This window comes from Dermacentor albipictus, chromosome 1 (genome assembly GCF_038994185.2).
Source record: "Dermacentor albipictus isolate Rhodes 1998 colony chromosome 1, USDA_Dalb.pri_finalv2, whole genome shotgun sequence".
Lineage (NCBI taxonomy): Eukaryota > Metazoa > Arthropoda > Arachnida > Ixodida > Ixodidae > Dermacentor > Dermacentor albipictus.
Window position 1 is genome coordinate 251,419,688 of NC_091821.1, and position 15,031 is coordinate 251,434,718.

General features: G+C 43.5%; 1 protein-coding gene across 1 annotated transcript in view; it reads left to right on the plus strand.

Moving 5' to 3' along the window:
* Positions 1–15,031, plus strand: part of Mms19 (MMS19 nucleotide excision repair protein) — an 80,531-nt gene that overhangs the window by 42,608 nt on the left and 22,892 nt on the right. Inside the window, exons 17-20 of the mRNA XM_065430564.1 lie at positions 3,283–3,502; positions 3,575–3,629; positions 4,329–4,634; positions 9,284–9,358. Coding sequence (XP_065286636.1) covers positions 3,283–3,502; positions 3,575–3,629; positions 4,329–4,634; positions 9,284–9,358 — 656 coding nt within the window. The remainder of the gene's footprint in view (positions 1–3,282; positions 3,503–3,574; positions 3,630–4,328; positions 4,635–9,283; positions 9,359–15,031) is intronic.

Below are 15,031 nucleotides of genomic sequence, written 5' to 3' on the forward strand. Positions count from 1 at the left end.
GCTGCTTGTTGCTTACGAGGAACACTGTAGCAGTGCACGAGTTCTATTTGAGTCTAAGAACATTCGGTTTAAAGACACTTGAAGTGCCCACATTGTAATAATGTTACTGTTTTTGTCAAATACTCTTTTCTCACTGGGTGCTCTGGGCACTAGGACCAAGGGAACCATAAAGGGGTTTAAATAATGGGAGTCCCTTTCATACAAAGCTACACTGCAGTCTGCAAGTTGTCAGAACATGCATTAAATGCGCTTGCACCAGATTTTTCGGTAATGTGGTGGCGGTGACATCTAAGTCATTATATCACAAAAATAAGATATTTCATGTGAAAATGCTAACGGAAAGGAACGAAGTTCATGAATATGTTTGTGCTGATAGAGACCTAAAATGCGTGCAAGAACTAGCTCTGTAAACCCAACTGGATTAATAACATAACGTGAATGTTGGCCACAGTTAATATGTAATGCTAGCGTCAGCAATTACAATAAGGGGATTCAGTACAGTGGCAAGTGCACCACCATCTGCGGCACGAATTCCAAAGTTCTCTGGGTCGGTCGCATACATTGGAAAACAGCATTGTTGTAAATTCACGTAAACATTACTTGTCGTTGGAAACACGCTGGGTTACACAGAATTTTAATGTGTTAGCATTCTTTGAGTACTTCTTGCACTTTCTGGGGGCTATCTATCTGTGTTCATTTGTCTGTTTGTATCTAACCGTTTTCCCACCTCCGTGGGCCAATGGGTAGTCCATGGTCAAAAGATTAGCACATCGGGCGGCTGCGCCCAGGTAACAAGGTTCAAAACCAACCATAGGACTAACTTGTCTCACTGAGTATGTGCCAGTGTGTACACACGTGCCACTATTCAACTAAGCTCTTTCACATGGGTCACTGGATCACTGGGACATGGGTCAGCATAGATGCGGGACTTGGTAAGCGCTGCTGTTCGAAGAAACTCTTTGATGCTGGCTTGGAGTGCTGGGTATGTGCCACTTGGTCCATGCTAGTCTTCAGTGAACCTCTTTGATGCTGACTTGGGTCAGTGGATATGTGCCATTACGTAAGTGCCTCTGTTCAATGGACGTATGTGACACCAACTTGGGTAACTAGGCATGTGCCACTGGGAATGTGTTGCTCTAGAAGGATGAAAAAGATCCCTTAAATTTCTCCGACGCTGAGTGCAATCAAACCCACATCACAAGAGTTCCACGAGGTCAGCAACCCAGTGCATTAGCAGGCTGTGACACAAATGCAATGGATAGGTGCCACTTTTCAAAGAATGCCTGTCATGCCAATGCTTTAGCGAGTTATATGCCATGAATGCACTGGGTATGTGCCACTCTTCATTGAACCTCTCGCCAACTTGAGTCACTGAGTGTGTGCCACTAAGTATGTGGCAAGCGAAGCAACAATTCTCAGTGTCGCACAAGCACTGGTGTGGCACACGCTTCTCATCTCGGAGGCCACGCGCAGACTTCACGGCAGTGCCATTAGATGGCAGAGCATGTCCAGAAAGAAGCGTAAGAGAGGAATCTGGGTACCGTATGACGCATTTCTCAGCGTTTGCATGCACTGGCGCACCATGCATTTCCGAGGCCATGCGCAGGCTTCGTGGCGGCGGCGCTAGATGGTGTGGAGTGGAGTGTGCTTAGGGAAGTGCTATAGAGCAGTCTCACTGCAGCATGTGTCTCATACCTCATACGTATAACTTGTTTCGACGGTGGCAGTATGTTGTATCACTATGTTAATTCAGTGCTAATGCATTACCACCTACAGTCATCAGGAGATAGGGTCTGCTGCAATTTTTTATACAAAGCATGGTTCAAATCATTTGAAGAATGCCTGCAGCTGACATCACGTGGTCCCCACTGATATGCAGTACACAGAAATTTCTGTAGCATACGCCATAGCTGTGCTGGAGAGCCTATAAGCATAGTGCTAAAAAAATAAGGAGACTCAAATGTGTGTGTCGTAGTGTTCGACCAGAATTTCATTTGGTGTTCAGGTATTGTATTTCTGCAATAAGTGGCAGGCGGAAGCAGGAATTCTGCTTGAAGTAATCATGTTACGCGTTTCTGTGTTCGAATACCAAACGTTTTTCTCAATTAAATGTCTGGTGCTGGTGATCAAACCCAAAATGCCATTTGAGTTATCCGTTATATTCAACTGTGGGAACTAGAATTATAGGGATTCCACTGTTTCTGGTAAATACTAGAAATCAGAACACAACAGTCTTTTGTGCACTCTGAAGTCGGATCTATGACTGCAGGATGAAATATAAGAAGTAAGGACTAGAGTAAAAATTGCAATTACTTCCTTCATTGACTTGCTCCAGATTTAGTGTGTTCTGCTACGGATTACTTGTTCCAGTTATAATGTTTTAAGCTCCAAAAATGCCTCCTTTTTTTGTCGTTTACTTGCTCCAAATTCAAAATATTTTCTTCAAAACCAAGATTTTTCTTCTCCAAAAGTTCTTTTTGCTGTCCCACTTCTGTATACACTTACCCTGTGAAACAGTAAGCTGTAAGCATTGGCTTGCACCTTTGGTTTTGGAGTGACAGTAATAGACTTGTCTGTTTCAGTGCAATGACACAGCCCAAAAGGGAATGTCCATGACTTTTATAGTGAATTAACCCTACTACTTCAGAAATTCGTCATAGCACTAAATTCACTCAAAATGTTTTTTCATAAACCAGTCTGTTTAATCCTTGAAGTGCTGGGTTTTTCAATAGCTTCCACCTGCCGAGTGTTGTTTTTCTGCTCTGTTGAATGCGTATTTCATTTTCATAACACAATACCAGCCTTTATATACGAGTTCCTTCAAACAGCTATTTTGATGATTATACATTTCATCCTGCAGGTTTCTTTTTTTTAAGGGCAGGCCTTTCTGTAGTACTGTAGCAGTGGAAAAGAAGGACTTTTGTTTCTAATTTTACTAGGCTACTTTAGTTTCTCAAGCTCTGAATATTTAATATATAATTTAGCTCATACAAAGCTTTATTACTAATATGAAAATGGTCAACAGTTTTATTGTGACCTACATATATTGCATTGTTAGATCTGAATGCTTGCTCACATCTGGGACACATAGCAAAATAAAGCCAATCACCCATCAACCTTTTGTATGAACGGCTGTTGCGCTGTATTATTATAGCATTTCAGCATTATGTGCAAACTTTTTAGACATTGTTCTATGTATGAAGCTGGCTGCAGCATTATTATTTCAGAAAATTTTGATCGCATTATTTCTGATCAGAGTTTTTCTCACTTTCATCCTGCCAGAGTTTCAAATATGGTACCGGAACCAGCTGGCAAATTGCCTAACAGGAATCGCTTGCCAAGCACAAAAGTATAAAGTGAGTTTTCATCACTCATCACTGCTTAAGAAGATTGTGGTTGCCTGGATGCATACAGTGAAGCATGGAAATGAAAATGAGAGTTCTGAAACCTTTGCTGAGGTTGCACATCTGTTGCACAAACTTTCCGAAATGTGCAGCAACAGGTGGGTTCAAATGCTTTTTAGGTCTTTATAGTAACTGATACTGAAGCTAACAATCCTTTTTACTCATTGCAGAGATATGAAAAATATCATTTCCCTTGTTGAAGAAGCATGTGTACAGACATCGCTTGTAAGTGTTTACGATAGTAGTGTAAGTTTGACATGCAGAAATGCGAAAAATTTGGTTCATTATGGAACTGGCTGTATCTTTTGACAGCTTAATATTACTATGCAAACAAAAAAGAGAATTTAGAGGTAGACAAAAAACTTGAAGGTTTCATTTGACAGGCTTCGTGGATGACGATTATTATTGTGGTGACACGAACTGGAAAAAAAAAGTGCTAATTTCAATTTAAGAAAAATGCCAGAAATTTGAAGCCTAAATGCTGATTAACAAACCCCATATATTTTTAAATGGTTTAGCACCAGCTGACCTCCTTGTGCCTCCTTCTCAAACTTCTTGATGAAAAGCCAACTTCACATTATTGATTCAACCAACTAAATTCAAGTTCAATAGTATAATGAATGCAGATAGGATGAATTCTCTGATAGAACGAACATATTTTTGTGTTGGATGCAACGGTGTTAGTATTATGAGGTTGGACTGAGTCATTAGTCATGTAATCCATACTGTGAATGATGTTCCTTCCTAGGGTGAAATCGCTCAGTGAAATATTGTATGTTTTGTAGCACTGAAGTCCAGTGCATTTAGTTTCGTATCCTTTACCCTGGATCTGCGTTGTTGATAATGCACTCGACAAATGACATGGCTCAGAGTTTTCCATCTGCAGCCCCCTTCATTTGTATGCACATTCTGTTCAAATTGCAGGCCAACAGCTCGCTGCTGTTGCTGGAGTGCATTGTGTGCCATGCACGTCCAGAAGCACTAAGTGCCAACCAGCACCTTGTGATGCTGCTGATCAACGCCCACTGCCAGGGTACCTGCCAGCATGCGGCTCAATGCTTAGCTGGCTATGTGAACAAGCTGCCAAGTGCTGACCTAGAGGAGATCCTGGGCTGCCTGTGGCCATGCCTTAAGCCTGAATGGACAGCAGCTAAGACTGAACTGCTGCTCTGGGTGATCAAAGCACTTCTATTGAGAGGGTACCCAGACCTGGCTCCATATACTAAGTTGGTAAGTTTCCAATCTATTTATTTATTTATTTATTTACAAAATTTTGTAGTACTATTAGGGCCAAGGTTGAGGACTGGGCGTGTTGGTATAGCATATTAGAGGCTCTATTGCGCAACATTTGTGTGTGTCATCCAAATGTTGCGCAATCAAGCCTCTAATATACTATTAGGGCATTATAACAGAAGGGGAAAACACGTACGTGCAACTTATTGCCACAGTTACACTAGATAAATATGCACACTCTTCAGAAGTAGCAAACAAAAGAACCACGGTATTGAATTGGAACTGAACCAAGAACAACACTGCTATTTTTGCTTGAACCAGAGCTGTGCCGGAACGTTAAGATTTCTTTCACTTTAGAGCAAAACTGAAAAGAAAGAAACAATAGCTTTTGCTTCGGATTGGCCACCTTCTCTGGAGCAGTTTGTCTATACATGCACTGTAAAAAAAGAAGAAAAGGAAGAGACAATTGTAGTGACATAACCTTTTCTATTTCTCGCTTTTTCTGTAATTTCACTGGAAGTTTCTGTTAATGACTCTTTTTTGCCAATTTACAAGCAAAAAGATTGCTTCCTGAGTTCACTTCCTAATGAGAGCAGCATTTACTTGCCTCCTGACTGCAGTTCTCAGAGAGTACGACACAGTCAAATGTTGAGATGTGGTTGTGACAGAACACACCAGTATAAATTACCACTCTGCAGTTGGAGACTGCACTATTTCGGACTCTCCAGGGACTGCAGTTATGTCCAAGAAATTGGTCCTTGAGTGCACATAGTGCTAGTACTCATAGAACTGACGAGGCACCTGGCCCTACACTCTACAGTACACTCTTAAAAAAGTTTGCACCCTTTGGGGCCTATTTTGTACCACAGCAATAATCGTCATCTGCCTTGCGCACCTTTCCTTTCTTTAATGCTGTGTGCCCGGTACTTACAGGCCATGAATGGCACGCACATCTTCGGCGTGACATATAACATTCTTGACAGTAAACTAATGAGCACAGAGTTTCAAGACAGGAAACGCAAGCAAGGCAGATGACTATTATTGTTGTGGGACAAAATAAGCCCCAAGAGGTGCAATCTTTTTTAAGAGTATATATGTGAATGTAGCTATAGTCTCTGTGGTGTGACTAACCGGGCAAGCAGCTTATCTTTTTCAATAATTCACTCAAGCATATGAAATCTGTCCGCCTACAGTTACATGGGTGAAGCTGCACACAAATGGTAATAAAGGAACCCGAAAAAGCAATTTCACTCCCAGTACTTATGACAAAATTTTCACTTTACCTTACAGTGGCCATTTTTTCCGCAATGTTGCCTGCACTTCTGGATAAGCTGTGCTACCTGATTTATAAATGCCTGCAAGCTTGCCGTGATTTTCAAAGTGGCAGCCTATTTATTGCAGCTTTCAACATGTTGCTGTTAAGGAAGGCATGTTAGTAATACTTTTATGAGTGTTCCAAATTGGTGACGCACAACTAAATCTCCGGTTGTGGAAGAGCTATATAAAATTGCTCAAATGAAGAAGCACTCCCTAGCTTGGCTCTTACTTTTGATCACATTCGTATTTAAATTGAAGTAAGACAGCAGTGGCATTTTGTTTTTGAGGTATGCTTCCACTATGTGATTTTTTTTAACTGCTTGCAACCTGAAGAACAGCATGCATGCTTTTTTCCAGTCTTTCTGTGTAGCTCAGTGGCACTGTCGAATTTTTGTTTCAAAATAAGTTCACGCCGTTTTCTTGTATTGTTATTTGGTATTGCAAATAAACCTAAACTGGTTCAAACTGTTATGAACCATATGTTTTTTCTCTGGAGTTAAACCGGAACTGAACAGTTCTAACTAAACTGGAAAGAAAAGTGTTTCAGTATGGCACTCTGTAAAGAACACAGACACACACAAAAAAGAGACAGCATCTATTACATAGTTTGCCTTCAATATCAGCTCAAGTTGCAGTCATGTCAAAGCAAGCCAGTGTGTATGAAATGCAGCCAAAGTGACCATGAGGGTGAATATAATAGTGGGATGCGTTGAAGTGGGAAGCAACAAGATGTCTATACATTAGCAGTTACTGTTGCCTTTTCCTTTGTGTGTGCTCCTCAAACGTTAACCACATGGACAATTTGAGCAAATTGGAACTGACAGAGGGGTAGATATTTACAGAGGCTTGACGTTTAAGTGCCAAAGATGTACGTGCATGTGTTGCAACACATTGCAGTGCAGTAGTCAGTCAAGGGTGAATCCTGGGTAGCCTCGATAGGGGCCCCATTAAAGCATACAGGGAACAAAGGTGAGCAAGGAGAGGGAGTGCATTGTGCCCCCAAGGCCTCCCTCTGGATTCACCAGTGCTAGCAGCTACTAGAAGTAGCTGAGCTGTTGCTGCCACTATGCCTCAGGCTACATTCTCCATAAATCAGTACCTTGGTGGAAAAAGCGATGTCACCAAGCACACAGAATGCATGATTGCATCGTATCCTATTTTAATCAATGCCAAGGGTTTAAAAGCTTCAGCTTTTTTCATAGAGATGAACTGAGGCTAGGAAAGAAAAAGGGGGATAGGGAGAGGACAGTCGAAGGAATACTGTGACAGAAATATGTCAGCTCTTTTAGCAGTAATGTAAAAAACAAGCAGTATGTGAAAGGTTAAGAAAACTTAATGGGAGCTGTCAAGCCATAGCACTCTCATTCTTTGAAGATAGCCAGGACTAAAAAGATTAGTGATCTACATAATGAACAACTCATATGCTAGGTATAAACCACATACATTGGACAGCTGAATTTGCTTAATTTAAACCTGTGGAAAGATCATGTGGTATTTACTCGACAGACAGAGGCTTTATCAGAAAGACGACATGCAATATCTGAGATGCAATATCTGAGAGGAAATATCTGAGAGGCAATATCTGAGAGGCAATACCATAAAGGTGAAAGTTGTTAAAGGGACTGTCTACCACCCGGAACATGTCTTTGGATTGTGGCGGGAATGAGAAGATTCTGTGTTGTATTAATGGAAACAAACATGCTTGTACTGTGTAAACAAAGAATTATATTTTTAATTTGGCTCTGAAAGTGGTGCAAGAATGGCATGTGATGGCGCTTGATGGTGAAATGGTGCAACCAGTCAGTGTACCATCACATAACGAAAAAGCTGTACTGGGAGAGCTGTTTTGTTTGAATACAATGTTGTATTGCCTGAAATTATTATATTTTATGTGCATTGCTAACTTTTCCTTGCAGAATAATTTCTTTCTTGTTTCCAGCTAGTATGTGTTGAAAAGCGGTGCTGCCTTGTGTCAACGAACACAGTCACGGTGAATGGAATGGTATATTGATGCATGGCCTTCGAGATTGAACATCCAGTAATCACTGTTGTTGGCGTACATACTCATTTTTCAAAAGAGAATACGCATAATAAAAGATTTAGTTTTAAAAATTTCTACTTGCTTTCCAAAGAAACCACTGCACATTTAGACACTTCAAATTGGTGGCTTTCTTTTGCACCACAAAATAGGAAGTCCTTGAAAAATGGTAGACAGTCCCTTTGGTGGGTTGAGCAGTTTACATCATGAAGTTTGCATCATGAGAGGACACCTACAATGTGATCTCGTATCTATATCACCAAATATACGTAAAGGGTTACTTTCCTAAAGCCTGTAAACAAATCCTGCATTAGAACATTAGAGTCAGCTGTGGCTGCTGTGTCATAAAAGCTCCAACTATTAAGAAAGAGCCTGTATACTGAAAGCAAGGTGATTTTACTTAATATATTTAATGTATGTATATGTCAATTTGCAGACTTCCTAAAGGGGCCCTTAAACACTTCTAAATGTTGCCGATCTGTAGATGAGGCTCCTGTGAACATGCGAGCCAAATATTATTGCCCGGTATGCAGGAGGCAATTTACAATCTTGTGTCAAAAACTGAAAAATTGCTTGCTTTCACGTTTGCAAAGTCGTCAGCAGCTATGTCGCAGGCCTATCAGGTATTCGCAGATTTCGTGATTGCGAGAAAATTCTCAGTAATACCATAACTGCTGATTTTGAGTTAAATAAATGAAAATACATGTGTCTGCAATCTCAAAAAGAACATAATGTATTTAATCTTTGTTCTTTCAGTCTACATACGACGGTTGCGTGTAGCTGCGTCTGCTGCTCGTTGTCTCGTAGATCGCACCGGCATGCTTGATAGCATGGATACTGCGGCCGCCATGAGTGCCGCGATGAGCAGTTTCACCAGCAAGCTGCTCTGACAACCACGTGCTCCGATTGCTCCCTGGAAGCGAGGTAGCTCCAGGCATCGGAGCGCCCATCTCGCATCAAGATGCCCAACTTTTGGGCAGGGCCTTGCCCCCTTGCCATCCCCCCTTGTATCTTTCAGCAGGCTAGTGGATACAAAAAGAGAGGGAAAGCTGTGCATCAGTGTGATTACCTCTAACTCCACTTATACTTCAAGGATTCGAAAAGTTAATGTAGCAGGAGATTTGTGAGGTGACATCCTCTAAAAGCGAGGCCTCTTTAAGGGCCTCTTTAAGGGCCCCCTTTACTAGATTCTTTGAAACTCATTCAAGTGATTCAGTGCAGTGTATACAGTCCAATACTAGAGTACTTGTAACCAATTATCAACATATCGTACTGATCCTTTCTCTTTCAGCTGAAAGATCTTTTGAAAGATGGATTGCTGGGAAGACATGTTGCCAAAGGCTTTCGACAAATTCTGCAGCCATCAGTCAGTAAACAGGACTCTTACATTTGATTTTCTTTTGCGTTATATTATTGTAAAGCTATATTGTTGTCATTGTTTTAATAGTACACTGTCATGTTGCCAATTATTATTTATTATAAAACATTATCATTATTATTATAACTACTATTTTGTGTTGTATTATTGTAAACTCCAAATGAAATTTGGAAGACCACAATGCATCATTCAGTACATGCTGTAGGGGTTTGGAGGAACGGACTTCGCGGATGAAAACCCAAAACTTGGGAGGGTTTATTCTACATTATGTACAGGGTACGTGAGCGTCAATTAACAGGCGTACTGACATTACGGGCCGGCAGCAACTCGGACGCTGCGGCCCGCGGCAAGAAGTTCGAGAGAGGTGAATCAGGGAATCAGGGCATGTCCCAGACTGCTCAGGTCTCTCTGGAAGGCTTCTTATAAACCCTTCGAGCACTGCAAGTCACGTCATGTTTGACCAATGGGAGAGTCCACTCCGATGACGCCACTTTCAGCCAATGGTAGGCGCCCGTGTCGTGGTGTCACACCTGGCGGCTTGCTGCGGTCTTGCATCGCAGACTGGCAATACACTTCGAACAAAGAGAAGGGGAGGGCTGCACCTGCCTCATTGTCGGATGCCCACCTGCTAATCCCGGCGGCGCACGAACTTGTTGGCATGTAAACTCGTTGCCTTAAACTTGTCTGCTCGGCCGCTTCTCTGGAATGCGCTTTCCTGCTTCTGCATTCCTCAATTAGCTGTGCTGCAATCCGATGTGGTCTGGGGAACTCGAAGTAATCGCAGGAACCAGCTCCATATCTAACAGCTCGTCCTCGCCCCGGTTGTTCTGAATGGCCGGTGAAATCAATTCGCTGGCCATGAGGAACGCTGAAAGAAGCTGCAGGGTACTGGGGTCGAGCCTCGTTTGACGAACTTCGGGATCCTTGGCCCTGGAGAACAGACGTCAAACAAACAAAACAGCACAGCGCTGCACCACGCGTAAGCGCAGGCTCTTCACCCCTGACTCGCCAGACTATTACTGAGTCAAAATCAACCCTGATCTTTTATTTCCCCAATTTCGACAAAACAGTTCCAACCACCCTTCCAAACCGCTATCCATTTCTCCCCGAATGCCGACAAGACCAGAGTACTATTGTTGTTGCAAAACAAAAGGGTCGTTGACGATGCAAACAACAAATGAAAACAGCCGAACATAACTTAAGTGGCCTAACTACACGAACAGCATGTTTCCAATCTATCGCAGTGGCGTACTTATCACACGTATTGGTGCCACTGAACAATCTGGTCAACCTCACAAGTACGTAATCACAAGCGCACTAGCCTTGTGGTCACTAAACAAAACGCGTACTTGCATTGTAGGCAAACTTTTCACTTACGCTTACTCACGTTTTTTTCCCTGAAGGTCCTACAGGACACGTGACGTAAACGAACAATTAAACTCGCGGGACTTACACACTCCGCAGAACTCTTAAAATGATGCGTCTTCTACTAACTCTTTCCACGCACGCTCACTAAAGAAGTCAGAATACGGCTGCCTTCAACACACACTAGCAACCCAGTCATAAAGTCTGCTTCCTTCCGTCCACACAGGACCCGCGCTAATGGAACTAAGAACGCTTCTCCGTGCAACTTATGCACTCACTGAAAACTACGCGCTTAACCTTACAAAATTCAAGAACACTTAAAAAAGAAAGAAGGTTAAATAACACACACGCGCGTTACGATAGGCCTCTTAACAATAACCTTGACCCTCAGGTTACTCACACACATACACACAAAAAAATAGCCTATCTACTTATTAATGAGCATCTCGCGAGACTACATGTTTACTTAAAACGCATCTTTCAAATCTCGGAGCTTCTCAAACGAAAACACAAACAAAGCTCAAACCTTACACATTGAAAGAAATCCTAGTCTCAAATCACGAAAACTTTCCGATGCCCAAAAATAAAACAAACTAACACGTTTTACTTCTACGGAAGGGCTCTTGGCCTCCATTTGCAAACGCTTACGTCTGACTCATACTTTGAGTCTAACCCGGGGTGGACGTGGTCTGAAAGCTACTCTGGCTGCCGAGAGACAACAAAAGGGCTGACTAACTATCAGCTCCCCCAAGACGTTACGGTCTACTGCCAATTTGCGTCCCCGCGCCCCGCTTTCAACACGAACTCGATTGACCGCGTCGCTACTCCCCACCTGGTCTCGTCCTGCCACCTTGCGTGTCTTCGAACTGCACGCTGAGCTATGAAAAGAACTACGGAACGACGAGGAGCTTAACTGCCTCGTGCCCTTTGTCCGCGTCCGTGCAGAACATTCTTCGCGGTCCCCCTTTGACCGGTGGCTCGACCATTTTGGATGCGTCAACATCGTCCTAGACGACCGCACCTTCTTCCTCGCGCCCTGCCCTTTTGGGTTTCTCGCCATCTTTGGCGGCGCTACATTAATTACCGACTTTCGGTTTTCACCGCGCTTCTTCTTAAGGCGCTTTCTCTTTGCACTAGCCTTCATGTCGCCTTCTCGTGCCTCGTGCTGGCCGGTACACATTTCGTCGGCCCGGATCGGCCTCTTACCCGCACAGTCTGAGTGATTTACATTTAAATCTACTCTCACTTTGCCTCGACTGGCGGACAGCTCAACCGACTCTGGCACAATGCAGTAGGCTTTACTCGAGTAAGACAACTCGCACTCTTGCGAACTGCCCTCTACTACATTGCCCAGCTCACGCTGTGAATCGGCACACAGCCCGTCGGTATCGCTCGCTGTCTCACGCGCACAGTCCGAATGATTAACGACTGAATCATCCCTCTCTAGGCTATCTAGACTGGCGGAGAGCCGCACCGATCCCTGGACAATGCAGCTGTTCTCTCGTGGACTACGGAGCTCGCCATCCCGAGAACTACTCTCAACTGCATCGTCCAGCTCGCACTTCACTTCTGTACGCACATCTGGCTCTACATGGGTGCTCGCTTCTGTCGCGTCAACAGTACCCGTTTCCTCGCTAGCAACCTCGCTAACATTACCAGCGACGCACACGCTCGGTAACTGTGCCAATTTGTTCGCAGCTGGCCTAGCTGTCTCCACAGTCATCTGTTGGCACAGCACCTCGTCGCTCTCCTTGCGGCCTTTAACGGCCTCTATTGCCACTAAGGCATCGTTAGCAGCTAGCCTTTTCCCTTCACTTATTAATCGGCAGTCAATCTCACAGGCACTACTCTTTTCGTCGGCTTCTGGCGAAAATCCGCTAGACACTTGCTCTGTACTTCCTACAGAATTCTCAGACAGCCGTTGTCTCTGTGCCAATAACTGATCACAATACTGTATCTCTTTGATCAGTGCTGCCTTCTCTCTCTCATACTTTTCCTCTCGCTCAAGCTTACGTTGATTCTCACGTTCGCGTGCCTTCTCACGTTCGTGACGCTGACACCTAAGAGTAAGTTCTTGAAGCTCCTGCTTCCGTTCATTCTCGCGTTCTTCACGCTTAAGCTCACTCCTAAGTTCACGACGCGCTCGCAAACGTACACGACGCTCTCGCTCCCGTGGCTCCTGTATCACTTCCCAAGCAAGCTCAATGCTTTTGTGATCATTGCCACTATCGTTAATCGCCTTTATGATAGCTGGCGTCTCCATCCGTTCGTCCGCCTCAACTCCCAAATCGTCGCACACCAACAACAAGTCTAACCTCGTCAACCTTCTAAGATCCATGGCAGCTGCCCCGACAGGTGGTTAAAACTGTTTTCCTTAATTAATTTGTGCAAACACACAATGCAACAAACTCCCGATTCCCAGAACTATCAAAATTGAACACACAACCTTTGAGTCTGGCGAATCATAAGGAAAAAAACCACGCGCTCACTTACGGTTGCAGCACCCTGCCATCCGGTTCATTCGTCCGCTGTTCCCGGTTCCTCCGGACTCTCTGGGTCGAAGGCTCGCTCCTTCTTCGCTACTCCCAGTTTCTTCGGACCTCTTTCGACGAAGGCTCTCTCTTCTTCGTTCTTCCCGGTTCCTTATGATCTTTCTCGACGAAGGTTGATACGTAGCGCTGCCACCAGCTGATGCATTCGGAGGCGATCCCACCGCTGCCACCAGATGTAGGGGTTTGGAGGAACGGACTTCGCGGATGAAAACCCAAAACTTGGGAGGGTTTATTCTACATTATGTACAGGGTACGTGAGCGTCAATTAACAGGCGTACTGACATTACGGGCCGGCAGCAACTCGGACGCTGCGGCCCGCGGCAAGAAGTTCGAGAGAGGTGAATCAGGGAATCAGGGCATGTCCCAGACTGCTCAGGTCTCTCTGGAAGGCTTCTTATAAACCCTTCGAGCACTGCAAGTCACGTCATGTTTGACCAATGGGAGAGTCCACTCCGATGACGCCACTTTCAGCCAATGGTAGGCGCCCGTGTCGTGGTGTCACACCTGGCGGCTTGCTGCGGTCTTGCATCGCAGACTGGCAATACACTTCGAACAAAGAGAAGGGGAGGGCTGCACCTGCCTCATTGTCGGATGCCCACCTGCTAATCCCGGCGGCGCACGAACTTGTTGGCATGTAAACTCGTTGCCTTAAACTTGTCTGCTCGGCCGCTTCTCTGGAATGCGCTTTCCTGCTTCTGCATTCCTCAATTAGCTGTGCTGCAATCCGATGTGGTCTGGGGAACTCGAAGTAATCGCAGGAACCAGCTCCATATCTAACAATGCTAACTGCTGCATGGGGATGTGAAATTTCATGCAGAAAATGTGCTGAAAATTTGAGCACACAAGGAATTTGAGGGTACAACAAAAGTGACAGGGAAGACCTAAAGCTATGTTGGTCTACACATTCATCGGCAAGCATTAAATGTGATTTTCACATGAATTGACATCACATTTCAGCTGCAATAAATGCCTTTCTAGACACACAATACAGTTTTTCATTCGGTGTTTTGGGTTGACTTCTCATTTCGTGTGTTCTCAAAAATGTTTTTAATCTTAAGCAATGTAAACCTAATTTTGCATGGAGGTGCTGAAATGTGTGCAGAAAGTAATTTCCTGAATTCTATTTGAGTCTACTTGATTTCATTAAAGAATTTGAAGAAAAGAAACACGTAATTGTTGGCTTTACAAAGGAAGTTTGTCTAAAACACATTTTCTTGTTATAGAGACGTAACATGAGTTTGTTATTATTATTTTTTTTTTGCACTGAATTGCATTCTTTGGCCCTTCTAGCAGCAACATATTGTGAATATTAATTCTCCCAGACACAGTAAGATACTACAAGCCTGTGCCAAAGAGCTTGTTTTCTGTATTTAAATACATTTATGCCATTTAACAAACTTGAGCTATAGCAAATTTACGAGCAAATTTGTAAACAGAAAATTGAGCTACACAAACTACAAGCCTCATTGAAATATCTTCAGTATTAATAATGATTACTTTCTTAGGTGTACATGGAATATGCATGTGTGCCTGAGAAAGGCAGTATGGCAAAAGTGGCAAATCAGTGCTGGTTAAAAATATCAACTGGCAATTGGAAACAGTCTGGCAACAGCAAGTTGACTTCACACACCAAAGTTTATGTTTAAATTTCTATTGATGATTAAGCATGATTGCCCTTTAAGTAATATCTGGTGAGGCCCACTTGTTTCTGTCAGAACGATGTGGTAAAACTGGATTTTTTTTT